The sequence below is a fragment of the Cricetulus griseus genome, assembly GCF_003668045.3.
Source record: "Cricetulus griseus strain 17A/GY chromosome 1 unlocalized genomic scaffold, alternate assembly CriGri-PICRH-1.0 chr1_0, whole genome shotgun sequence".
Taxonomy (NCBI): Eukaryota; Metazoa; Chordata; class Mammalia; order Rodentia; family Cricetidae; genus Cricetulus; species Cricetulus griseus.
The window spans coordinates 247,815,008-247,837,787 of NW_023276806.1; the positions used below are offsets into that span (position 1 = coordinate 247,815,008).

General features: G+C 55.1%; 3 protein-coding genes across 8 annotated transcripts; 2 read left to right on the forward strand and 1 right to left on the reverse strand.

The window, feature by feature from the left end:
• Nucleotides 1-3,118: 3,118 nt before the first annotated feature.
• Nucleotides 3,119-10,000, reverse strand: Abhd8 (abhydrolase domain containing 8). Of its 3 annotated transcripts, none has more exons than XM_027394807.2 (6): nucleotides 9,801-10,000; nucleotides 8,692-8,756; nucleotides 7,391-8,123; nucleotides 4,991-5,161; nucleotides 4,650-4,866; nucleotides 3,119-3,761 (listed from the first exon to the last, which is right to left on the reverse strand). In XM_027394807.2, exons 2-6 carry the CDS (start codon nucleotides 8,732-8,734, stop codon nucleotides 3,582-3,584), a joined length of 1,344 nt encoding a protein of 447 aa, XP_027250608.1. In that variant the 5' UTR covers nucleotides 8,735-8,756; nucleotides 9,801-10,000; the 3' UTR covers nucleotides 3,119-3,581. The 3 variants fall into 3 exon arrangements, with proteins under 3 accessions (XP_027250608.1, XP_027250605.1, XP_027250609.1); XM_027394804.2 differs by having other exon boundaries at nucleotides 8,692-8,853; XM_027394808.2 differs by lacking the exon at nucleotides 8,692-8,756 and having other exon boundaries at nucleotides 9,801-9,999.
• A 447-nt stretch (nucleotides 10,001-10,447) lies between these two features.
• Mrpl34 (mitochondrial ribosomal protein L34) lies at nucleotides 10,448-11,977 on the forward strand. Its single transcript, XM_027394810.2, has 3 exons — nucleotides 10,448-10,589; nucleotides 10,845-11,350; nucleotides 11,543-11,977. The coding sequence occupies exons 2-3, from the start codon at nucleotides 11,286-11,288 to the stop codon at nucleotides 11,754-11,756; spliced, it is 279 nt and encodes a 92-aa protein (XP_027250611.1). The 5' UTR covers nucleotides 10,448-10,589; nucleotides 10,845-11,285; the 3' UTR covers nucleotides 11,757-11,977.
• A 3,856-nt stretch (nucleotides 11,978-15,833) lies between these two features.
• Dda1 (DET1 and DDB1 associated 1) lies at nucleotides 15,834-22,314 on the forward strand. Of its 4 annotated transcripts, XM_035450756.1 has the most exons (6): nucleotides 17,192-17,314; nucleotides 18,205-18,366; nucleotides 19,244-19,361; nucleotides 19,439-19,490; nucleotides 20,987-21,048; nucleotides 21,692-22,314. In XM_035450756.1, the coding sequence occupies exons 2-6, from the start codon at nucleotides 18,302-18,304 to the stop codon at nucleotides 21,800-21,802; spliced, it is 408 nt and encodes a 135-aa protein (XP_035306647.1). In that variant the 5' UTR covers nucleotides 17,192-17,314; nucleotides 18,205-18,301; the 3' UTR covers nucleotides 21,803-22,314. The 4 variants fall into 4 exon arrangements, with proteins under 4 accessions (XP_027250602.1, XP_027250603.1, XP_035306648.1 ...); XM_027394801.1 differs by lacking the exons at nucleotides 17,192-17,314; nucleotides 18,205-18,366 and adding an exon at nucleotides 15,834-15,971 and having other exon boundaries at nucleotides 19,281-19,361; XM_035450757.1 differs by lacking the exons at nucleotides 17,192-17,314; nucleotides 18,205-18,366 and adding an exon at nucleotides 16,078-16,174 and having other exon boundaries at nucleotides 19,285-19,361.
• Nucleotides 22,315-22,780: the final 466 nt, after the last annotated feature.

Here is a 22,780-nt window from a genome sequence, read left to right on the forward strand (position 1 = left end):
TGAAGACCTTACATTCTCAGATAACTCTGTCTTTGTTGCAGGACATAGCACCCATTGAAGGACACACACACACACACACACACACACACACACACACACACACATACACACACACACACACACACAGTACAGGTCTTGGTTCCCACCTCAGGCTCTGCAGAGTTTCCCCTCCTGGACTCATCTTGCCCTTCTGTTGGTCCCCATTTGGATGTCAATTCTGACTTTTCTTGGGGATATATAAACATCATCTTACACCAGATAGGGAACCAGGGACAAAACAAAGTGATGATCCCACCCAAGTTAAACTCAGAGAACCACTGAGTTCACAGAAGTTACCAACAGGAGTGTGGATCCCAATGGGTTAGTTACAGGACAGAATTGACCAGAAGGCACTGCACTGTGGAAAGCCAACCTCAGTATGGATAACAGCTCATGAAAGCTGTAGCCCTGGAGCTCACCACTGCCCAGGCAGCCAATGGGTTGAAGAGCTGCCCCTACACAGTCTTTACTAACTATGTAACTTTAGGGAAGAAGGGGTTGTGTGAATCCTGTAAGCCTCAGGGACTTCCTGAGATTTGTGAGTTGCTTACTTAGCCTTCACCAGTCTCCCTCCAGGATCGAAGTGTTTAACTAGAAAAATATTGTTACATAACACTGGACCAAACAAGTACCCACATCCAAACCTGTAACTAAAGCAAATCTTATTTCCATACCCCAATTAGACTCAGGCCCCAAACTACATCTACACCAAACCCCTACCCACAGCAAACACACACACACACACACACACACACACACACACACACACACACACACACTCTCTCTCTCTCTCTCTCTCTCTCTCTCTCTCTCTCTCTCTCTCTCTCTCTAAAACCCACACCTATACCTTCACTCCTACTTCTCCAAAATTAGTATTCATACCCAACCCCTACCCATAACAAACCCCATACCTACATATCCTATGCCCACCCATATTCTCACTCAAACCCATAGCCATAGCCAAACCAGTACCTGACCCAGAACAAAACCACAGCAAAAAGCTGGGTGCCCATCTTCCAGTATGTAGGTCAGTGGGCTTGGGACTCTTGTGAGCAGTCTCTCTCTCTCTCTCTCTCTCTCTCTCTCTCTCTCTCTCTCTCTCTTTCTCTCTCATACCCACTTCATCTCTTGGACAGGACACTCAAGAGTTCCCGTTTCTGCTGGAGGGTGGTGGTGCACACCTTTAGTCCCAGCACTCGGGAGGCAGAGGCAGGAGGATCTCTGTGAGTTCGAGGCCAGCCTGTTCTATAGAGGGAGTTCCAGGTCAGCCAGGTCTACACAGAGAAACCCTGTCTCCAAAAACCAAAAACCAAACCAAAGGGGAAAAATTCCACTTCTGGCATCACATTAACTTTATTATTTTTATATTTAAATAATATAAATATAAATATTTATATTATATTTATAAATATATATAATATATAACATATATAATATAAAAATTATATATATATTAAAACTGCCAACTCTGGTTGGCAGTGCATGATGGCACACACCTGTCATCCCAGTACAGGGGACACTGAGCCCGGAAGAGCGTTCAGATCCAGTCCAGAGAAATTTAACTCATAGCGAACCTGAACCACATAAAAAAGAGCTGGAGTTGGCCCTCAGGGATGGAGCCCTTGCCTAGATCCCCCCAGTGAGGGTCTGGGGGTGTGACTCAGGGGTGGAGCCCTTGCCTAGGATCCCCCCAGTGAGGGGCTGGGGGTGTGGCTCAGGGGTGGAGCCCCTGCCTAGAATCCTCCAAGAATCCTCCAGTGAGGGGCTGGGGGCGTGGCTCAGGGGTGGAGCCCTTGCCTAGGATCCCCCCAGTGAGGGGCTGGGGGTGTGGCTCAGGGGTGGAGCCCCTGCCTAGAATCCTCCAAGAATCCTCCAGTGAGGGGCTGGGGGCGTGGCTCAGGGGTGGAGCCCCTGCCTAGAATCCTCCAGTGAAGGGCTGGGGGCGTGGCTCAGGGGTGGAGCCCCTGCCTAGAATCCTCCAAGAATCCTCCAGTGAGGGGCTGTGGGCGTGGCTCAGGGGTAGAGCCCCTGCCTAGAATCTCCCAGTGAGGGGCTGGGGGTGTGGCTCAGGGGTGGAGCCCCTGCCTAGAATCTCCCAGTGAGGGGCTGGGGGCGTGGCTCGGGGTGGAGCCCCTGCCTAGAATCTCCCAGTGAGGGGCTGGGGATGTGGCTCAGTGGCTGGGTGTCCTTGTGGCCCATCACAAAGAATGATCTTGGTATGTGAGTTCAGGTTGCCCTGGGGACAGTGTTCGTTTCCCTCTCATTTGCCCTTCTGTCCCAAAGGGATTCTGATCCTTTCTGATTTTCCCCAGGCCTCACCCTCCCTGCCTCACTATATTAACGGCACTTAGGCCTCAGTGGGTCACGTCATTTTTCAGATGAAGTCACCCTGAGCTCAGGTTTGCTCTGTCCAAGGTTATGGACTCTGACCATTTGGCACAAAGGCCATAAAACCTGTCAGGGGCTCTCCACCTGAGGTCACCTTGATGGTGGGTTCATCTGCTTGTCTTTCTGGCTGAGGGGGGCAAGAGCTGCAGATTGAGGACATCCAGGACCTAGTAGCCAGCAGAGGCTGATGCAGGACAGCCTCCCCAGCTCTGGCTTTAGAGGGTGGGCTGTGTGTGTGTGTGTGTTGCGGGGAGATGCATACGTGTGTTCTTGACTGAGTGCATCCCTCTCAGGCCGAGGGTGAACTCTGTGACAGATAATGCTGTTGGGGAGATAGTGAGGTCCCTGTGGTGGGAGGGAAACAAGTGGGGGGGGTGGCAGGAAGTTCTGTAGAACATTCCACTGTTTCTCCAGCAGTGGTGCACTTTTATCTCAGCACTCAGGAGGCAGAGGCAGGTGGATCTCTGTGAGTTCGAGGCCAGCCTGGTCTGCAGAGCGAGTTCCAGGACAGCCAGGTCTACTTAAAGAAACCCTGTCTCACCAGGTCTGGTCATCTTAGGAAAGCAAGCATGGAGGGAGAGAGAAGGGAGGAGAGGCAAGAGAGAGAGAGAGAGACAGAGACAGAGAGAGAGAGAGAGAATGCTACTTGCACAGCCTGTCAGCTCTCAAAATGATGAGGCAGGATCACGAATTGGAGGCCAGTTTGGATTGTCATTTTTATTGAGTTACAAGTTGCCATGTGCGGGGATTTGTGGCTCCGACCCCTCTCTCCTTGGGTGCCCAGCTCCCAGTCCCAAACTATGGGTGCGGTTCAGCGGGTCTCCCCTGACAGGACGGGAGCCCCTCCCCAGGGCTCCCTTTGGGGCTTCCCAGTGCAGAGTGGAGCACAGCAGAGGGGAAGACCGAGTGGGGTGGCAGCCCACCCGCTGCAGCATTGGGGACTCGGGGAGGCAGGGAGAGGGCTCTGTACAAGGTCACACCTGCGATCACTCGTGCAGAGGACACAGTGGCTGCACTGGGCACTGAGTCTCCAACACTGGCTGCGCCCGGCCCGCCCTGGGGTCTATCCAAGCCCCGCCCATTGGCGTGAGGCCCCGCCCATCCAGCACATGCCCAGTCAAAGGGAGTCAGTCTCAGCGCCCACCGCCGGGCCGTCACTTCTCCCCAGGAGCCGGCTCTGGCTGTGACGGCTGTGGCTCGGGCTGTGGCTCGGGCTCCGGCTCCGGCTCCCACAGCAGGAACTCGTGCAGCAGAGTGTTGACTGTCTCCGGACACTCGAGCATCACCATGTGGCTGCCTTCCTCGATGAGCTTGAGAAAGGCCAGCAGCAGGATCTGCAGGCACACAAGGAAGACCCTCCTGCTGCCTACCCTTCAGCCTCACCCTGCTGCTGCGTCACCGGTACTCATTCACTCAGTCAACACCCTTGAGCGCCTACAGTATGCCCCGGGTAGGACTTCTCAGCCTGGACTCTGCTGACACTTGGGGTTGGGTCTTAGCTGCAAGCCTCCTTGGACTCCCCACTCACTGATGCTAAGGACAGTCTGCCCTCCTTCCCTGTTCACAAATGCTTCTTGATGTCTCCAAGAGTCCCCTGTAGAATAAATCTGCCCTTGATGAGGGCCTCCCCTCAATCCCTCCGGCATACCCACCCTGAGAAGCCCGAAGTCCTAAGAACCCCAGATCCTTTACTCCAACGTCTATCTCCACCTGCTCCCGGAGTTAGGGACCCGCTCCCTGGTGAGGAGGAGAAGGCTGTGAATGCCAACCGGGGGCAGCCCTGACATTTACATTCTCCTTCAGGCTCAGCCCAGAAGTGGGGGCCTCCTGTGGAGAACACACCTACATGTGACCACATCCACACAGGGCTCATACCTACTCCAAAACCATACTAACCCAGGACCACACTCATCCATTTTCCACCTAAAACATACCTGTCTAGAGGCCATACCCATTACAAACTGCACCCTTCCAAAGGCCACAGACATCCAGATGTCTTAAGTAATGAAAGCCACACCCACCCATAAACCATACCCCTGTCAAGGCCTGCACCCAGAGACCTCGCCCACCCGGAGCTGTGGGAAGTCCACACCCACTGAGCCACAGTTCAAGCCTACTCAGAATCCGTTCTAGCAGGATACATGTCTTGGGACCACACTCACCTGGATCCTGTACATAGTGGGGGGGGGGGGCGTGCCTGCGGTCCGGGACTGCAGTCCTACCTCAGCCATGCGTTGGTCCTCCTCCACTGGCACGAACTTGTCATGCATGCCATGCACCAGCAGCACGGGCACCGTCAGCTCCGCATGGTAGACTTCGTCACCCTCAGGCCAATACTGGCCGCTCATCATGGCCCGCAGCACAAAGGAGGACACATTGAATGCATTTCCCTCCTTCAGCAGCTGCTTCTCTTTAGCCCCTTGACGGGCAAAGCCGGCCCTGGGGGTACAAAGACATCCTTGGAGCCTGGCCATGGTGGGACCAGAGGCAGCCCTACAGATCCCCAGAGTCAGTCCCTATAAACCAGGAACCCACGCCCGGATCCCAGGCGCAGGGCACTCACTTGAGGAAACTCCAGGCCAGGCAGGGCGACAGACAGTGCAGGACACACGTGGGCATGTTGAAAATGGAGCAAAGGCTGGGCTCCAGCGCCGTGGGGCCCCCGCCGTTGATCATGATCACTTTGTGAACAAGATCTGGGTACTCGTGGGCCAGGAATGTACAGAAAGAGACCCTGGGAGCAGGGAGGGGAGAAGCCAAGTCAGCAGATACTAACAGTGGGGGTTTCATTTCTTCTCGGTGACCTCGATCACTAGGAAGCCCACCTGACCAACAGATAGGGTGGCCCTCCACGCCCAGGTATGCAGTGCTGGTGATGGGAACTAGGGCTTTATGAATGTTGGGCATGCGCTCTAGAAGCTGAGCTTCAGGCTGAGCCCTTTGGTTTTTGAGGCAAGCCCTCAGGAAGCCCCACACATCTCCACCCTCTTGGCACTGGGAGTGCACCATGCACCCCCTATGAGTTTAGGGGTATTTAGGGCTGGCGGGATAGCTCAGCCATTAAAGGCTAGGCCCACAACTAAAAATATAAGTTTTGGGGTATTTCTTGTTTGAGACAGAATCTCACTATATAGCTTTGGCTGGCTGTATGGACCAGACTGGCCTAGAACTCCCAGAAACGCGCCTGCCTCCCAGGCATGCTGCCGTGGAACTTGGCATAGCTGTCTGTGACCACTCTGTCTCATCACTCTGAAGTTTCCCCAAGAGAGAATGTGACCCCTGGGGGCAGGCTACTTGCTAAATGGCATGTGGCACCAATGCATCTGAGAGACTGACTTACGGCAGACCACACCTCAGCAAACAATATTTAGGGGAGTGTGATTAGCCCTTCTCGCTGCAGCTCGATGCTGGGAACCCCTCAGTGGCTTCCAGTACTTCTATTCAGCATCAGAAGACAAGATGGTCATGGGCGAATCCGAGGGCACTGACACCCCACAGATCCTTGCTGGACGGAATCACTGGGCACAAATAATTCTACACCAGACACTGATCTCCATCCCTCCCGACCGCAAACACTCTCACCGTACAGCTCAGGCTACCACAGAATTCATAGCAATCCTCCTGCCCCAGTCCTTGGAGTTCTGGGATTACAAGCCTGCTCCACCCCATGTGGTGTTTATTTTTGTTATTCTGGTTAAAATACCAAGTCTCTGTGCTGTGTTGCCCAAGATGACCTTGAACTCCCAGGGTCAAGGGCTTCCCCTGCTCACCTGTGTCTAACTGGCTAAGAGCTTGAAGGCTCCAGATAGAAGGGACAGAGCAGGAGTGGGCCTAACCATTAGGCCACACACACACACACACATATGCTGTCCCACATGTTACCCATACATGTGGGCAATTATTCCACGTTGGTAAAAAATAAACATTTTTGAGACCATAGCAATGCCCCTGCCTCAGACTCCAAAGTGCTGTGCTGAGATTACAGGCATGATCCACTACGCCCAGCTTTTAAAAAATTAATTTCTAAGCCGGGCGTTGGTGGCACATGCCTTTAATCCCAGCACTCGGGAGGCAGAGGCAGGCGGATCTCTGTGAGTTCAAGACCAGCCTGGTCTACAAGAGCTAGTTCCAGGACAGCCTCCAAAGCCACAGAGAAACCCTGTCTCGAGGAAAAACAAAAAGTTCTGGGGTGACAAGGGCAAATATAATGCCCAACCTCTTCTGTCTCTGTCTCTCTGTCTCTGTCTCTGTCTCTCTCTCTCCATTTTTCAAGACAGGGTTTATCTGGATGATCCTTGCTCTGTAAACCAGGCTGGCCTCGAATTCAAAGAGATCCGCCTGCCTCTGCTTCTGCCTCCTGAGTGATAAGATTAAAAGCATGCACCATGAAACCCGCCTTTAACACACATTTTTGCCACGTAGATGTAGCCTTGGGTTGGAAATAACTTTGCAGCCCAGGCTGACCTGAAATTTCCAGCATCAGCTTCCTGAGTAAGGAGACGACACACATCTGCCTCCACACCCGACCCACTGTCAGAAACTAATAACAAACACTAGTTGTGTGGTCGGAGCTCTAGTGTCAGGCTATCCCCAGCTCCTCACTGGAATCCTAGGCAGGGGTTCCACCCCTGAGCCACGCCCCCAGCGCCTCACTGGGGGATCCTAGGCAGGGGCTCCACCCCTGAGCCACGCCTTCACCTCCTCTCTGAGAGATTCTAGGTGTGGGCTCTACCACTGAGCCACAACCCCAACCCAATCCATTTTACAAGGAGGGAAGTTGGGTGGGATGGCATAGAAGCCTTTCATTCTAATCCTTGGGATGTTGAGGCAGGAGGATCAGGTGTTCAGGGTCAACCTCAGCTACATAATGATTTTAAGGGTACCCTTGACTACATGCAACCCTTTCTCCACCTACCCCCAGAAGGCAGGGAGTGTTATGTGAGCAGCCCACCCTGGGTCTTACCCATAAGAGTGTCCGATCAGCACATTGCGCTTCTTGGCATAGCGCGTGAAGATGGCCCGCATGTCCTCTGCAAGCGCGTAAAAGGTGTAGGCAGCTGCCACCTGCGGCGCAGAGCTGGCTCCATGGCCCGCCAGGTCAGGTGCCACCACCTCATAGCCAAGTCGCACAAAGAAGTCCAGCTGCTCCTTCCAGATGGCGAGCGAGCCGCCCACACCGTGGATGAAGAACAGCACAACGTCTGCCTGCGCGCCTTTGCAGCTGGTGATGCGCTGCTCACAGTCGATGTGGATGGTCCTCTTGGGACGCCGAGGGCGCCGTCGCCGACCGCTGCCTGGGATAACTCGGGCGTCACCCCCTGCGGGATCCGCCAGCTCCACCTCAAGAGCAGAGGGCGGGTCCCCCGAGCCACTGCGGCCTTGAAGGTCGGCACGTGGCGCCCGGCCCAGGTTCTCCACCACCAGCCTCCCGTTGCGATACACCGTGATGCGCCGCTGGCAGCGCACAAGGCCGGTCTTGACCCCAGGATCGTCTTCGGGAAGCGGCGGTGGTGGTGGTGGCGTGGGAATTGGCGCAGGACCTGCGTGCTTCACTCGCAGCACCCGGCCAGGCTTGACTTCCACAAACGTGTAGCCGTCGCTGGACTCGACGCTTTCCAGAGGTCGCACGGCGTTGGGGGGCGTCCCCAGCAGGCAGCAGAAGAAACCATCTGTCACCCCGGTCAGCATGGTGTGTCCTGGAGCCGGAGAGAAAGGGCCAGCGGCCTGCTCATGCTTCGGGTAAGCAGGACCCGGAGGCCCCTCTCCCAGGTTCATGGATACTGGAGACAGCGGGGGGGGGGGGGGCTTCCAGAAGGAAAGGACATTAAGGAAATGCCTATTCCTGAGGACGCCCATGCTCCACCAGCTGGAGTTTACCCCAGGCTTATTCATTCGTTCACTCACAAATCCATGCCTTTTTGTATGCAATCGTGCGTGCATGAAGGCATGCATGCATGCTTGCACTCTTGTATTCACACATTGATTTATGCAACCACGCATTCAAGCTCATGTAGCCCAGGCTGGCTTGAAAAATCCCTGTGCTTGCGGGCATTGGTGGCTCACGCCTTTAATCCCAGCACTTGGGAGGCAGAGGCAGGCAGATCTCTGTGAGTTCGAGACCAGCCTGATCTACAGAGCTAGTTCCAGAGAAACCCTGTCTTGAAAACACCAAAAAAAAAAAAAAAGAAAAGAAAAGAAAAAAGAAAAGAAAAGAAAAGAAAAGAAAAGAAAAGAAAAGAAAATCCCTGTGCTGCCCAGACTGACCTTGCTCTGGCTTGCACATCTGGAGCTGTAGCAGGCGGGGCATGCAGGTACGCTTTCTTTAGTTCCTATGGCAAATGTCTCTAAAGGCCAGGGGAACTTCAGACTGTTCCCACCTCTGTGTCCCCAAGGGCTGAGGCGACAGGCATGCATCACACAGCAATCCTGGGTTTTGTTTTTGAAACAGGGTCTCATTTTGTAGGCCAGACACTAGCCTCAAATTCTTTGCAATCCTCCTGCCTCTGCCTCTTCCAGTGCTGGCATGACTGGTGTGAACCCCCAACACCACCACTCTTAATAGGGTCTCATTTTGTAACCCAGGCTTGCCTCAACCTTGTGCCCCAGGCTCCTGGGAGCTGAGATAACACACCACCAAGCCTGGCTTCTGTCCTAAATAGTTAAAGTTCCCAGCTCAGGCCTCTGGCAGTGAATCTGACCAACCAAAGATGAGGCCAAGGAAGGACGTTGGCCACGGGGACTCAGGTTTCATCCAGTCCCAAGTCCAGGAGGGAGGTTACTTGAGCTAACAGCAATGAGCATGGCCGGAGGCAGCTGCCCTCAGCAGCACCCTGACACCCTGTGTTGAGGGGCGACCACAAGCCCTAGTGGCAGCCAGGAGGATGAAGGCAGGACCTGACTAGGGGCGTCTGGGCCTCTATCCGGTTCCCTTGGCCACCCCACCCCCCGTGTCCATGACAACCACAGGCGGTTACATAACTCCAGGGGATACCGGCGCAGAGCACCCCCATTGTCTGAAGCACGGGGATGGGGCCAGCTTCATTCTTCCTTCACCGCCTGAGCACCGCTGGGGTGATGCTCATTAAGTACCCGGCTCGTGGTGGCCCTGGATGCACTTGAGGGAAAGCAGGCCGTGCACCCACCTCTAGGGCCCTGGAACCCCGAGAACCGAGGCCATAGTGCCAGTTCTCAAGTCCGACCCGCTTCTCCCGGCGCTCCTCATCCCCGCGGTGGGGTCAAGGCCATGGGGGTTCCGCAGCATCCTAGCAGCGCGAATGCGGAGACTGGCGGTTACCCGCACCACCACCACCACCCGCCCCAAGTGGAGGCCTAGCAGCCTAGTGACTCCTCTCTAAGGGAACAGATCAACTCACCTGAGGTCATCGAGGGGCCCGGGGCCCGAGACAGGGCGCAGGGGTCCCGGGCGGAGAAGCCAGCATCCACCTGCAGGTGCCGCTTACATGGTGGAGCGGGATCGGCCGCATTAGCGCGGGCAGGCGCGGGCCCGGGGCGGTCAGCGAAGGGGCACCCCGCAGCCGCGCAGCAAACCGGCCCCGTAAGTCCCACCCAGCGTGGGATGGGCCTCGAGCCGATGGGCGGGCATCTCGGCCTATTGTCGCCGCGAGCCAACCTGTCCTAGATAACCGTCCAACCAGAGGCTGCGCTTCCAGGATTAGCGCGGGCTCTGCGAGCAGCAGCCCCGCCCCTGCGAAGGGCTTGGGGACGTGGGGGAGGGATGGGCCGGTGCCAGGGCCGAAAAGGGCTTGCAGCCCGGGGGAAGCGGTGCTGTGGGGGGCGAGGAAACACGCCCTGTCTGGGACTGGGTCTCTTCAGCCAGCTTCTGCCTCCGGGGGTGGGGGCGGCGTGTGCCGGGTCTCTGCTGACCTTTCCGTTCTGCAAACAGACTCCCAAATCTCTGCACTTTCAGACGGGGAAACCGAGACTCAAAAAGACACGAGGCTGTGTCAATGCCGAGTCCTGGGAATGAAACACTTGTGTCGGAGCTGGGGAACTAGCGAACGGGAACTATATCCCAGCGGCGCGGTCTGGGCCAAGCCCGAGTCCGAGGAGAGCGCAAAGCCAGGAGCCCAGGCTGACCCTCCTCCTTCCCTGGCCTTGGACTCAAGGTGCAGCCCCGACACTCGCCGCCATCCCTTACACGCGTAGGTACTCAGCACGCTCCCCTCCCCATTATTGTCAGGCACTAGTGGCCGTTTTAGAGGGCGGGTAGGGTTCAGAGCATAGTGACAGCTTCAGAGATGCTCGTGTGAGGGCTGCGCATCTTAGCGCGATGGGGGGCCACGGAGGGTGTGTGAGCAGGGGGAGTCCCGATCTGAGCTGCAGGAAGACAATTCCTCTAGGCCAGCCTGAGGGATTAAACTAGCCAGGGCACATTCACAACGCATGAGTTTTTCCAGATTGCGAAGAGCTAGGACTCAAGGACATCCGGGATGCGCGCCAAGAGAAGCCTTGGCTGCGGTCGCGGAGAAGCCGCCAGCCGGCTGCGTGCCAGCTGCCTGTCCCCAGTGAGGGTGACTGAAAAGGCCAGCAGCGTCACCGCCACCCTGGGGCGCCCTCTACCTGTGGCCGAGGAGAACTACAACTCCCAGAAGACGACGACAGGATGTCGTACGCACGCGCAGATTGAGGAGTCGACGCTCGCCACCTGCTGGTCATTTTGGAGAACTCCACTCCACTGAGGCCAGCCTCCTCCAGTTTATCAGCATGCGCAGGCGTGGAACTACAGCTCCCGGAGTGCCTCGCAGCAACACATGAAACTACACTTCCCAGAAGGCATCGTCGCGGAACCCACGGTCTAGGAACTAACGGCGGCCGGGACAGAGTGACTGATTGTAGACATGGCTTCCCTAGCCCGGAATTTTGGGTACCCCGCCTGCAGATCGGCGGCCCAATTAGGTGGCAGGTGAGTGCTCAGGGTACTTTGCTCCAGATCTGGGAGCAAGGGTGACCTCTCGACTACCACGCACACTTATGTAGCGTCTTTTGCATACAAGCTGTTTCGTTGCCCTGCACATTGCGAAGTTGAGACTCGGAGAGGTTGAGCGACGCGCCGGGGTCACACAGCGTCCATCTCACCGTTTCTCTGGTCCCACAGGTGGCTGCAACCCAGGGTCTGGATGGGGCTCGCGGACGCCTGGGGCCTCCCCTCCCTTCAGCCAGCCCGTGGCCGCACGCGCGGGAACGAGTACCAGCCCAGCAACATCAAACGCAAGCACAAGCACGGCTGGATCCGCCGGCTGAGCACCCCGGCCGGCGTGCAGGTCATCCTCCGCCGCATGCTGAAGGGCCGCAAGTCCCTGAGCCACTGAGGAGCCTCGACGGGCCCGCGGGGAATAGACTCGGACGCCGATGGAATTGCCCGAGGGCACCATCCCTTTTCAGGCTTTGGAGTATGCAGAGCCCCAGGATCCCCGCATCCCCCGATCCACAGCCAGGGCTCCCTGCCTTGCGGTATCTCAGCAGTTTCTGAAGGCATCTTTGCAAGCCAGGCGGTTTTACCGCTCGCTAATAAACATTCACGTTTCCAGGCGCTGCTACGTGTGTCCTGTCTGTTCGGGGGTCAGAGATCTGGAGCCTCTGCTTGCTGTGAGGTGGGCAGTGCCTTAGCCTTGAGGCTCCGTGACCCACACAAAGTGCTGACTTCTGTTTGGCCTGATGTCCCATCTTGTAGTTAGCAACTGATTGCCCTTTTACAGTATGCATTCCTGGGATGAACTCAGACACTCTGCAAACGCCTTTACCTGCCGAGCCATGTCATCAGCCCCCTGGCTTGTCATGAAGGGACTCTGTCTGGTGGGCAGTTGGGACACATGGGGATCAGATCCGAAAACTGAATCGTAGGGACCACAGGACCCTGAAAGAGGATATGCCCATGGCTTGGCTCTTGACAGCAGAGCAGTCAGGGAAGACTTCCTGGAGGAAGGGTCTGAGTCTTCAGGAGGGATTGGTTGGGAGTGAGTACCCACATAGGTGGAAGAAGCCGAAGAGACCTGGAATTTGGACCCCTGAAGTAGAACTAAAACCTTGGGTCACTAGGGAACTACAGCAGGTGTTGGAGCCAGATTTAGCTGCACACCTGTCCCAGCATGCAATAGGGGCAGGAGGGTAAGGAGTTCAAGGCCATCCTCATCATGCAGCAAGTTCAAGACCACCCAGTCTTACAGTTTTTAATTTTAGATTTCTATCAAAAGCACCTGTTGGAGGAAAAGATTTATTCCATCTTAGCTCACAGTCTGTGGCAGGATCCTAGAGGCAGGAGCTGATGCAGAGGCCATGGAGGGGTGCTGCTTACTGGCTTGCTCCTCTTGGTTTGCTCAACCTGCTTTCTTACAGCAATCAGGACCTCCAGCCAGGGGGTGGCATCTCCCACAGTGGGCTGGGACCTCCCCATCAATCACTAATTAGGAAAAAGTCTAGCTAGACTGTAGTGGTGAACACTAATCCCAGCACTCAGGAAGCAGAAGCAGACAGATCTAGCCTGGTCTACAGAGTGAGTTCCAGGACAGCCAGCACTAGATAGAGAAACCCTGTCTCAAAAAGAGGAGGGGGGGAAGAAAACTCCCCATAGGCTTGCCTATAGTCTCATCTTATAGGATTTTCTCAATTGACACTCTCTCCTCTCTGAGGACTCAAGTTTGTGTCAAGTTGACATAAACCAACCAGTACAAGCTCTGTGAGTAGAGTCCTTGCAGGGTAAGTGTCATGACCTGAGTTTACACCTCATACCCACAAAAGGCCAGACACATCTGTAACCCCAGCCTTTGGGACTCAGAGGCAGGCAGACCCTGAGTCCAGTTTCAGGGTCCATGAGAGACCTGTCAGAAAATATAAATGAAGGCCTGAGACTGTAGCTCAGTAGATGGTTGCCTGCATGAAGAGGCCCGGAGTTCCAATCCCAGTGCCCCCTAAATCATGGGGGTGCACACCTACAATTCCAGCCTCTCACCCTCAACTACATAGCAAGGCAAGGCCAGCCTGGGCTACATGAGACCCCATTTCAAGGTAAAGGAGGGCTGGTGAGATGGGTTAGGGTTAGGGCTGGAGACCTGAGTTGGTTCTGGAGCCCACGGGAAGGGGAGTAAAGCAAGCCTGCTCCACAGAGTTGTCCTCCTCCCTCCACACAGTCATCACCCACACACAGTAATAAAATGAAATACACAGATCAATAAGTAAGCTGGGGAGCCGTGAAGTCCCACAGCGCCAAGCCTCTACAGGTGTGTGTGTGTGTGTGTGTGTGTGTGTGTGTGTGTGTGTGTGTGTGTGTGTGCGCGCGCGCACACACACACAATAAAAAACCCACAAGTTTGTGTCTTTTTATTTTGGTTTGTTTTGGAGTTTTTTGGTTTTGGTTTTTCGAGACAGGGTTTCTCTGTATTGTTTTGGAGCCTGTCCTGGAACTCATTCCGTAGACCAGGCTGGTCTCAAACTCACAGAGATCCACCTGCCTCTGCCTCCCGAGTGCTGGAATTAAAGGCGTGCACCACCAACGTCCAACTTTTTGTTTTTTTAATGTAGTGTGGGCTGTCAGTTCAAAGTTGGTGGCTAGTTCCGAGACCATCTATGAAAATTCAAGTTTAAAAGCCAGGTGGTGGCAGAAGAGTAAGCCTTTAATCCCAGCACTCAGGAGGCCAAGGCAGGTGGAGCTCTGAGTTTAAGGCCAGTCTGGCCTACAGTTCGAGTTCCAGGACAGCCAGTGCTACACAGAGAAACTTTGTCTCAAAAAATACCATGAAATAGACACACGCCTTTAAACCCAGCACTCTGGAGACAGAGGCAGGCCAGCCTGGTCTACAAAGCTACACAGAGAAACCCTGTCTTAAAAAATCAAAAATAGAAAAAAAAATACATGAAATTAGGCTATACAGGCAGATCACCTAGTAAAAGCTCATATCACAAGCCTGATGACCTGAGTTTAATCCCTGGAACCCTCAGGGTGGGACCAACCCCCAAAAGTTGTCCTCTTTACATCAAGACCATGGTACACACACATACACATACATGCATAAATGTAAAAATTTTATATAACAACGTTTTAGAAATGGGTATTTCTCCCTTAGAGCCCCTCCTATTCTCAATTTTTTTTCTTTTGGTTTTCTGACACAGGGTTTCTCTGTGTAGTCCTGGCTGTCCTGGCACTCGCACTGCAGACCATGCTGGCCTCGTGCTCAGAGAATACCTGCCACCACATGACAAGCTGCTACATTTCTTTCTTTTTCTTTTTTCTTTTTTTTTTTTTGTTTGTTTTTCCAGACAGGGTTCACTGTGGCTTTGGAGCCTATCCGTTCTGGAGATCGAGTGCTGGAATTAAAGGCGTGCGCCACCAACGCCTCTTTGTTTTTGGGGGTTTTTTTTATTTATTTACTTATTTTTATTACATATACAGTGTTCTGTCTGCATATTTGCCTGCACACCAGAAGAGGGCACCAGATCTCATTACAGATGGTTGTGAACCACTATGTGGGTGCTGGGAATTGAACTCAGAACCTCTGGAAGAGCAGCCAGTGCTCTTAACCTCTGAGACATCTCTCTCTCCAGCCCCAAGCTGTTAGATTTTTAAGAGGGAAAGTTGCCATTTATCTAAAGTTCTGTCAGTAACAGGACATCCAAGAAAATATATTAAACGCTAAGCTGGAGAGATGTCTCAGAGGTTAAAAGCACCGATTGCTCTTCCAGAGGTCCTGAGTTCAATTCCCAGCAACCACATGGTGGCTCACAACCATCTGTAATGAGATCTGGTGCCCTCTTCTGGTGTGCAGATATATATGGAAGCAGAATGTTGTATACATAATAAATAAAATCTTTAAAAAAATATATATATATATATAATATATATATATATAATATATAATGCATGTGCCACCACCACCTGGCTTTCAAACCGCCCAGCTTTTTACACTTTCTTAAATCCATGTTAGCTCTACCTAAAGCAACAACAAAATCTTCACACCTGCCTTTCCAGGAATTTGGGGAGCTGAGACAGGAGGACTGTTGCATATTTAAAGTCAGCCAGTATTACGAGACCATGGAATAACCTCGAAATGAAACAAATAAAATAATCTGTAGGTTGAGACCCAGCGGAGGGGTCCGGGAGTTCGGTGGCTTCCTTACAGCGAGGCCCTCCAGGGACATCTTAGAAAAAGCCAAGCCAGCCCCAGAATCAGAGGTCTGAGACCCGCGGGACCACGAGCGAGCTGTGAACTACAACTCCCAGGAGAAGTAGCGCGCAATTTCCTACCACTTCCGATCGCAGGTCCCGGGCGGGGTTTGCTCCTTCAACCGAACTCGACGACTTTTTCGAAGGCGGAGATGTGCAGACCAATAGTAACGCGCGTGCGTACGGACCAGCCAATGGGAACGCGCCGGATGCGGATGGGCGGAGGGCGGGGTCACCACGCGGACCAATGACGCGCGGCGCTGTCGCCATCGGCGTGAGCTGCGCGGCGGCTGGAAGTGCTGTGCGGCAGAGACTGAGACGGAGGCTGCGGCGGCGGCGGCGGCCGGGGCGGCGGCGGACGCGGACGATGGTGAGCGCGGCCGTGCGGCCTCTCTCCCTGCCAGGCACGGCCTCGCGGGGTCCCCCGCTCCGTTCCCGAGGCTCCTCTCCCGACACCCCCTTAGTCCCGGCCCCGCCCCTCGCGCTGACCTATGCCCTCCGACCCCTCCCCCGGCCCCTTCGCGGGCTGCCCGTGGACCCCACCCCGACTCTTTCTGCGACCCCTGACCCTAGGTAGGCTTCCAGGCCCTGACAATTCATTCATTTCCGGGTCGCGACTGTCTCTTGTCCTCCCCCCCGCCCGGAAATGGCTTTGGGTGGGGTGGGGTCCCTCGAGACCCCCGCTCCGGGCTGTTCCTCGACGCGGTTCCTCGGGTTCCGGGCGTCTGAGGGGCGGGTCTGGGCGGCACGGCTGCCAGGGGGCTTGTCACAGTGTCTTGCAGGGCTTTGTCACCAAAGGAAGTGCGACATCGCGCCAGACCCGTTCCCCAGGTCCCCACCCCTCTCTGTCTCGAGCCCACACTTGTCCTTAAAGAGGGAACAGCTTCGTCTCCCTGTTTGCAACATAAGGGTGCTCACCCCTTAGAATGGGGCATCGTCAGAGCTAGCACAGGGGCCGCCCACAGATGCGCTGGGGGACATCCTCCTCCCGATGCCCCCCAGTCTTCAAGAGAGGTGATCCCTGTGACCTGATGGGAGCTCCTAGTGCTCTCGAGGGCTGAGGTCCCCGTGGTTCTTTGGGCTTGGGGTGGAGGCCACACCTCAGGGATGGGCAGGAGTGATTTTAGACCCCAGATCCCAGCCCACACCCTGGAGAACAGGCGATGATGAATCACAAGGAAGAGTCCTGGAAGGGGGGAACACGACAGTGGGGCCCCCGCTTCTCCTCTGCAGCCTCTTTCCCCACACCAAGAGTCTTCCCATGCCAGCCACCCCACTCCTGAACCCTCGACCTGCCAGAGACCTGTTCCAGCCTCCTCCCTACACTTCCCAGCCCTTGGCCATCTTTAATTCACCTAGAATCAGGGGTTTTCAAAGACATTTTGTACACTTTCTAGCTAACAGAGCATCACTGGGGCTCCTGTGGTGAGTCTGTTCCAAGCTTCAGGGGACAATGCCCTCCTTTGTGACCTCGTCCCCACCTGCTCAGCCCTTCCCTCAGCAAACCATACTGGCCTTGTTTTCACTTCTCTGGCTCCCAAGTTCCTGCTGTCCCAGGACTTTTGCACCAGCTTCGCCTCCACCATAGCTTTTGGCCTCCTGGAGCACAGCTTCCCTTGACCCGGAAGGCCCATGAGGGAGATGGCCCCTGTGCCTTGCAGCAGTGTTTGCCAGCCTACCTGAGGAGGTCCTGTCTTTTAGAAGTGCAGACAGGTACATGATCCTGCCCTGCCCTGAGGGACCTCTGTCCCCAGTTTTTGCCCTGACTGTCTTGGCTGCCACCCTGAGCTATGCTTGGAGGTGGCAGTGCACTGCACAGGGGATGCAACCTAGCTAAGAAGTCTCACCCAAGTCACTTAGCCAGCAGCAGCACTGGATTTGGTCTGGGGGTCCTGGGGGTCATCTCCAGACTCTGCCAAGACCCAGCTTGTGGCTTAGGGAGGTATGAGACAGCTAAGGCAAGTGGTTTGAGGTAGTGGGAAAGCTGTAGGGTATGTCTCAGATGGAGAAAGTGGTGGCCAGGAAAGATCAGCCTGGCCAGTGCTGGTGCGGAGTAGTTGAGATTGCTGATTTGTTGTTTTTAGACAGGGTGTCCCTCCAGAGCCAAAGCTAGCTCCCATCTCCAAACCATCTTGGGCTGACAGCTATGGGTACATAAGCGGCAGGCTCCCTTCTGCATGCTGCCCCACGAATGCTCCCCTGAGCCCAGACTAGCCTGGCCTCTGCCTCCAAGCCACACACAGCACCCTGTGGGCTCATGGCCCCAGATACCTCTGTTCTTCTCTGGAGCCACACACACACACACACACCAACTGTGTAGTGGTGATCTGGCCAAGGAGCCCTGAGAGTGTACAGGGGGAGCACTGGAGTCTACACCCTGGGTTGCTCAGGAGCAACTCTTGGGACATTGAGTGGCCCCAGAGCAGGATGTCACAGGCAGAGAGTAGGGACTCTGAGGCTGCCTGGCCACATTCCAGGCCAGCAGAGTGGGTGTAGCCACTGATACAGGCACCTCTGCTTCTCTGGGAGGTGGCCCAGAGGCCCAGGGGGCCCTAGGAATGTCACAGGAAAGCAGTAACATGAGCCTGTGGCCATCTATACAGGGGCACACAGTGACATCTCGCGGGGATCACACCAGGAGCCACAAACTTGTGCATTTTCATCTACTACCCTTCTTCAGACCCCAGTGACATTTGGAGAATGAACAAACATTCTGGCTGCCTCCTTGAGTTAGACAGACTGAAGACACAGTTACCTGCCCCAGGGTATGTGTTGTAGGGCAGGTTCCCAGGCCAGGAAGCCCTCAAACTGACAGGCCCTCCAGCCTCTGCCCCACCCCCACCTGAGTGCTGGGACACTGGACACGCACCACGAAGCCCATCTTTGAAATATTCTCTCATTATTGCTTTTTTTTTTTTTTTCCCCCGAGACAGGGTTTCTCTGTAGCTTTGGAGCTTATCCTGGCACTGGCTCTGGAGACCAGGCTGGCCTCGAACTCACAGAGGTCCACCTGCCTCTGCCTCTGGGTGCTGGGATTAAAGGTGTGGGCCACCAACGCCCAGCTTATTGTTGCTGCTTTTGTTTTTTGTTTTTCTTTTTCCGTTTGATTTTTTTGAGACAGGGTTTGTCTTTGTCGCCCTGGCTGTCCCAGAACTCACTCTGTAGGCCAGGTTGGCCTTGAACTCACATAGATCTGCTTGCCTCTGCTTCTGAGTGCTGGGATTAAGGTGGGCACCACCACCACTCACCTTCATTATTGTTTTGGTCATTGTTTTGAGATAAGGTCCCACTCTGTATCCCAGGCATCCCACTGCTTTAGCCTCATGGATGTTGAGGTGGCAGCCATGCACTGCTGTGCCCAGTGGATATGCACCTTTAGACAACTCTGGGCTGGAGATGGCTGAGCAGGTCAAAGTGTCTGCAGCCAAGCCTGATGGTGGGGCCCACTTGGTGGAAGGAGGATCTCACACACAGTGGCATGCATTACCCTCTACCACACAGACATGCACAGCACAATGAATAAATGTAGAAAAATAATTTAATAAATGGGCAGCCTCAGGTCATGTGAGACCCCTAGGAGAGCCCCTTGTCTCTCTGTGGTGCCGGAACACTGGGCAGGTAACAGCCCAGGTGTGCTCTCAGGTTCCATCAGAGGCCTCATGTCCACCCCTGTCTCCAGGCAGACTTTCTGAAAGGCTTGCCCGTCTACAACAAGAGCAACTTCAGCAGGTTCCACTCGGACTCCGTGTGCAAGGCCTCGGTGAGTGTGGGGCTGGGGGTGGTGTCACTGTCCTGAGGGTGAGGGTTGCCAGCTAACCCACCGCTCCCCGTTCGCAGAACCGCCGTCCCTCAGTGTACCTGCCGACCCGAGAGTACCCGTCAGAACAGAGTGAGTACTGCAGCCCTCCGGCCTCCGTGGCAGCTAGGAAGGGGCTATGGAGGGCAAGGTTGATCCTAGAACGGGCTCTCCCTGGTGTCTGGAGGGACCTGGGTGGCCCAGGCTGGCCTGCCCTCCCTGCAGGCCAGGTTGGGCGGCTCCTGCTGTCTGCATAGGAAGACTGTAAGCCAGGGCTGAGCTGGGAGGTAGAGCCCTGGGCTCCATCGTGAAGCGGGTGAGCTGAACACACCTATCCCAGCACTCTGGATGCTAAGGCAGGGGGAGCAGAAGGTTAAACCTGACTTTATATCCTTCGACCCATGTGAAAGCCAGGCACCTCTGCAGGGCTCTGGAGTCCACCCCTACTGGGCAATCTAGGACCAGCCACCCTGGCACCAAAAAACAAAACAAAAACATGAGAACTATCAAAGTGAAGGTGAGGGCCACAGCCAAGGTTCATCTCTGGCTGAGGCAGGTGTGTACACACATGACCACAAAGACCACAGGCCAAGTACTGTGGCTGTGGAAATGGTGAGGGCAGTGACCGTACTGGGCCTGTGGGCAGTAGTGTCTAGGCCATGGGCTGTGGCATAGGAGCCCAAGGGCCTGGTTCTTTATCTGTCAAGAAAAAATCTGGAAGTCAGATGTGGTGGTGCATACCTCTAATCCAGGTACTCAAGAGGCAGAAGCAGGTGGATTTATAGGAGTTTACAGCCAGCCTGCTCTACAGAGTGAGCAGAGTTACATAGGGACTTAACCCTATTTTAAACAATAAACTGAAACTCTGAGGTCTGTGAGATGGCTCAGTGGGTACAGGTGCTGGCCACCAGGCTTCAGAACCTGATTCAGTCCCCAGAATCCACATGGTAGGAGGGAGAGAACCAACTCCCACAGTTGTCTCTGACCAGTGTGTGCACCCACCTAGTACAAGATAAAAACCATGCAAGGGGCTGAGCAGACTTTAAGGTTTAGCACATACTACTGCTGCTGCAGGGGACTGGAACCCAAGCCCCAGCACCACTCACCAGAGGGATGCAATGCCCTTTTGTGGCTTCCTCAGACATATGCACACACCTCCCCCCCCCCACACACACACACACAAATTTAAAATAATAAAAGTAAATCCTTAAAAACAAAATGAATCTGTCCTGGAAAGAAGCAAGACTCCTGAGTAATGCATTTCCTGGTGTGGGCATGCACACCTCACTGCAGCCTCTGGTGTCTCAGTGTGGCATTGTCTCAGATGAGCCCTCCGAGAGCACAGGAGACAGCAGGACTCCACAACAGTGTGCTGGCCTGTGTCCCAAAACAGGCCCCCCAGGGTGGACCCCCGGGGCAGCAGTGCCTGAGGCTGTGACTGGGAGCTGTGTGCTTGGAAGGGAAGCAGCCGTCTTAGTACTCAGGATAGGAGTGCTGAGTTGAAACCCAGGAAAAACAAGGCAGGCCTGGAGGCCGAGGTAGAGGTCATAGCACCCCCATCTCTCTCACTGTCTCTCTTATCTTCTCAGTCATTGTGACAGAAAAGACAAACATCCTCCTGCGGTACCTGCACCAGCAATGGGACAAAAAGGCAAGACTCTTGGCTGGGGCTAGGGACATTTGAGTGGGGTCTTGAAGGTTGAATAGGAGTTCTTCGGTTGACCACTACTGGGGAGAAGTATTTCAGTGGGGGTGCTCTTGGGGTCCTAGTGGTTGAGAGACTGGGGTGAACCTGGGGCGTTCCTCACGGCACAGCTAGCGCCCAGTCATTGAGCCAAGGCTCTTGGTTTTGGCATTTGACTAGAAGGGTGAAATGTCTGTATAACAAAACAATCACCTCACAGGGTACATGCCTGTCACCCCAGTTTCAGGAAGCTGAGAGAGTGTTTGGGACCAGGAATTTGTTTGATGAGCCCAGGGTGGCCTCATACTTAGAGTGACCCTCCTCAGTGATAGGCCGCAGACCTGTGCTGCCTCACAGTTCAGATACTGTGTGAAAAGCACAGCCACCAGCCTGGGTGTCCCCAGGTGGCAGGTGGCTCCTGTGGGCCTTTAAGAAAGGTTCATGGGTTGGGCGTGATGAGGAGGCAAAGACGCAGTTTGAGGCAAGCCAGAGCTGGTAGAGAGACCCTGTCTCCAAAAAAAAAAAAAAAAAAAAAAGACGAGGGAGAAAGGACCATGCTATTCGCTGTCCGTGCTGTCCTCACCCCAGCCTCTTCCCCTCCCCCCTCCAGAATGCCGCCAAGAAGAGAGACCAAGAGCAGGTGGAGGCAGAGGGTGAGAGCTCAGCGCCACCCCGCAAGGTGGCCCGGACTGACAGCCCTGACATGCCCGAGGACACCTAGGCCCCGCGCACGCGGTGCCCGCGTCTGTCTGCTCTGTCCGCTCCCACCCGGCTCGCGTGTGTAAGCGCAGCCCACCTCCTACACCCAGCCCGCCCTCCAACCTCATAGGACCCATGTATTTATTTTCCTTGAGTTTTTATTTATGCTGTAACTCGTGTCAAGCATTGGTTAAAGGGACATCAGGCCCAGCCGTGAGGTGTTGGTAGACGCTTTTTTAAAGCGCAGTGGTGTCCCCCACCCGGCCACCCGCCAGCAAGACGACACCAGGGTCCAGAGCCCAGGGCAGCCTGGTCTCCCAACACACCGAGCGGCCTTTTCGCTCTTCCCACCCACAGGCCGGCTGGATCTCAGTGCCCCGGTCTTCCGGGGTCACACCTGTGCCCAGGCCTCACTCTGAGCCCACGCCAGGGCAGGAGAGAGCCGGCCCTTCTGGATCTTTCTCTTAAGTCATTTTATCATGGACTAGCCCGTGCTCCGCATCCACCCCAATAAAAGGATCTTTCCTACTCCTACTCCACCTGGCGTCTTTGGTCCACACACCTTGGCTGGAGCCATTAGTACCAGGGTGGCTGGCGTGGAACTGCCACACCTCCCTGCCCAGGGGTCCTTGGGGTCCTGTCCCACTAGGACACAAAGCCCGGGACAGTGCCACAGGGCTGACAGCCACCCATCGCTGGGCCTCATGCCAGGCACCCACTGGCCAGGCTGGTTGCAGTGTCCTTACGCCAGGCAACACTGCCCTGGAGTAGGGGGAAGCGCCCTGAACTTGAGTGGCTGTGCACCCTCAGCCGTGGCATGCATGCCACGCTGCAGGTATGGGGTTCTGGGGTCCCTGTAGGCGCACGAAGGCTGCAGGCTGCACCCTGCTGTGGTCAACTCCTAAAGGCACCATGTTCCCCAGGAGCTGCCACTTGACTGTGACCCTACCAATCCTGGCCTGTTCTGACCCCAGTCCCACCTCAGCCTCACAGTGACGGG

Coding starts and splice junctions, on each gene's coding strand:
- Abhd8 (XM_027394807.2), bottom strand. CDS start 8,734: ATGCCCCGCCTGCTACAGCTCCAGATGTGCAAGCCAGAGCAAG. Junction 4,867..4,990: donor CTGGCCTGGAGTTTCCTCAA/GTGAGTGCCCTG, acceptor TTGTACCCCCAG/GGCCGGCTTTGCCCGTCAAG. Junction 3,762..4,649: donor AGGACCAACGCATGGCTGAG/GTAGGACTGCAG, acceptor GTGTGCCTGCAG/ATCCTGCTGCTGGCCTTTCT.
- Dda1 (XM_027394801.1), top strand. CDS start 15,849: ATGACGCGCGGCGCTGTCGCCATCGGCGTGAGCTGCGCGGCGGCTGGA. Junction 19,362..19,438: donor ACTCCGTGTGCAAGGCCTCG/GTGAGTGTGGGG, acceptor CCCCGTTCGCAG/AACCGCCGTCCCTCAGTGTA. Junction 19,491..20,986: donor AGAGTACCCGTCAGAACAGA/GTGAGTACTGCA, acceptor TTATCTTCTCAG/TCATTGTGACAGAAAAGACA.
- Mrpl34 (XM_027394810.2), top strand. CDS start 11,286: ATGGCTTCCCTAGCCCGGAATTTTGGGTACCCCGCCTGCAGATCGGCG. Junction 11,351..11,542: donor GCGGCCCAATTAGGTGGCAG/GTGAGTGCTCAG, acceptor CTGGTCCCACAG/GTGGCTGCAACCCAGGGTCT.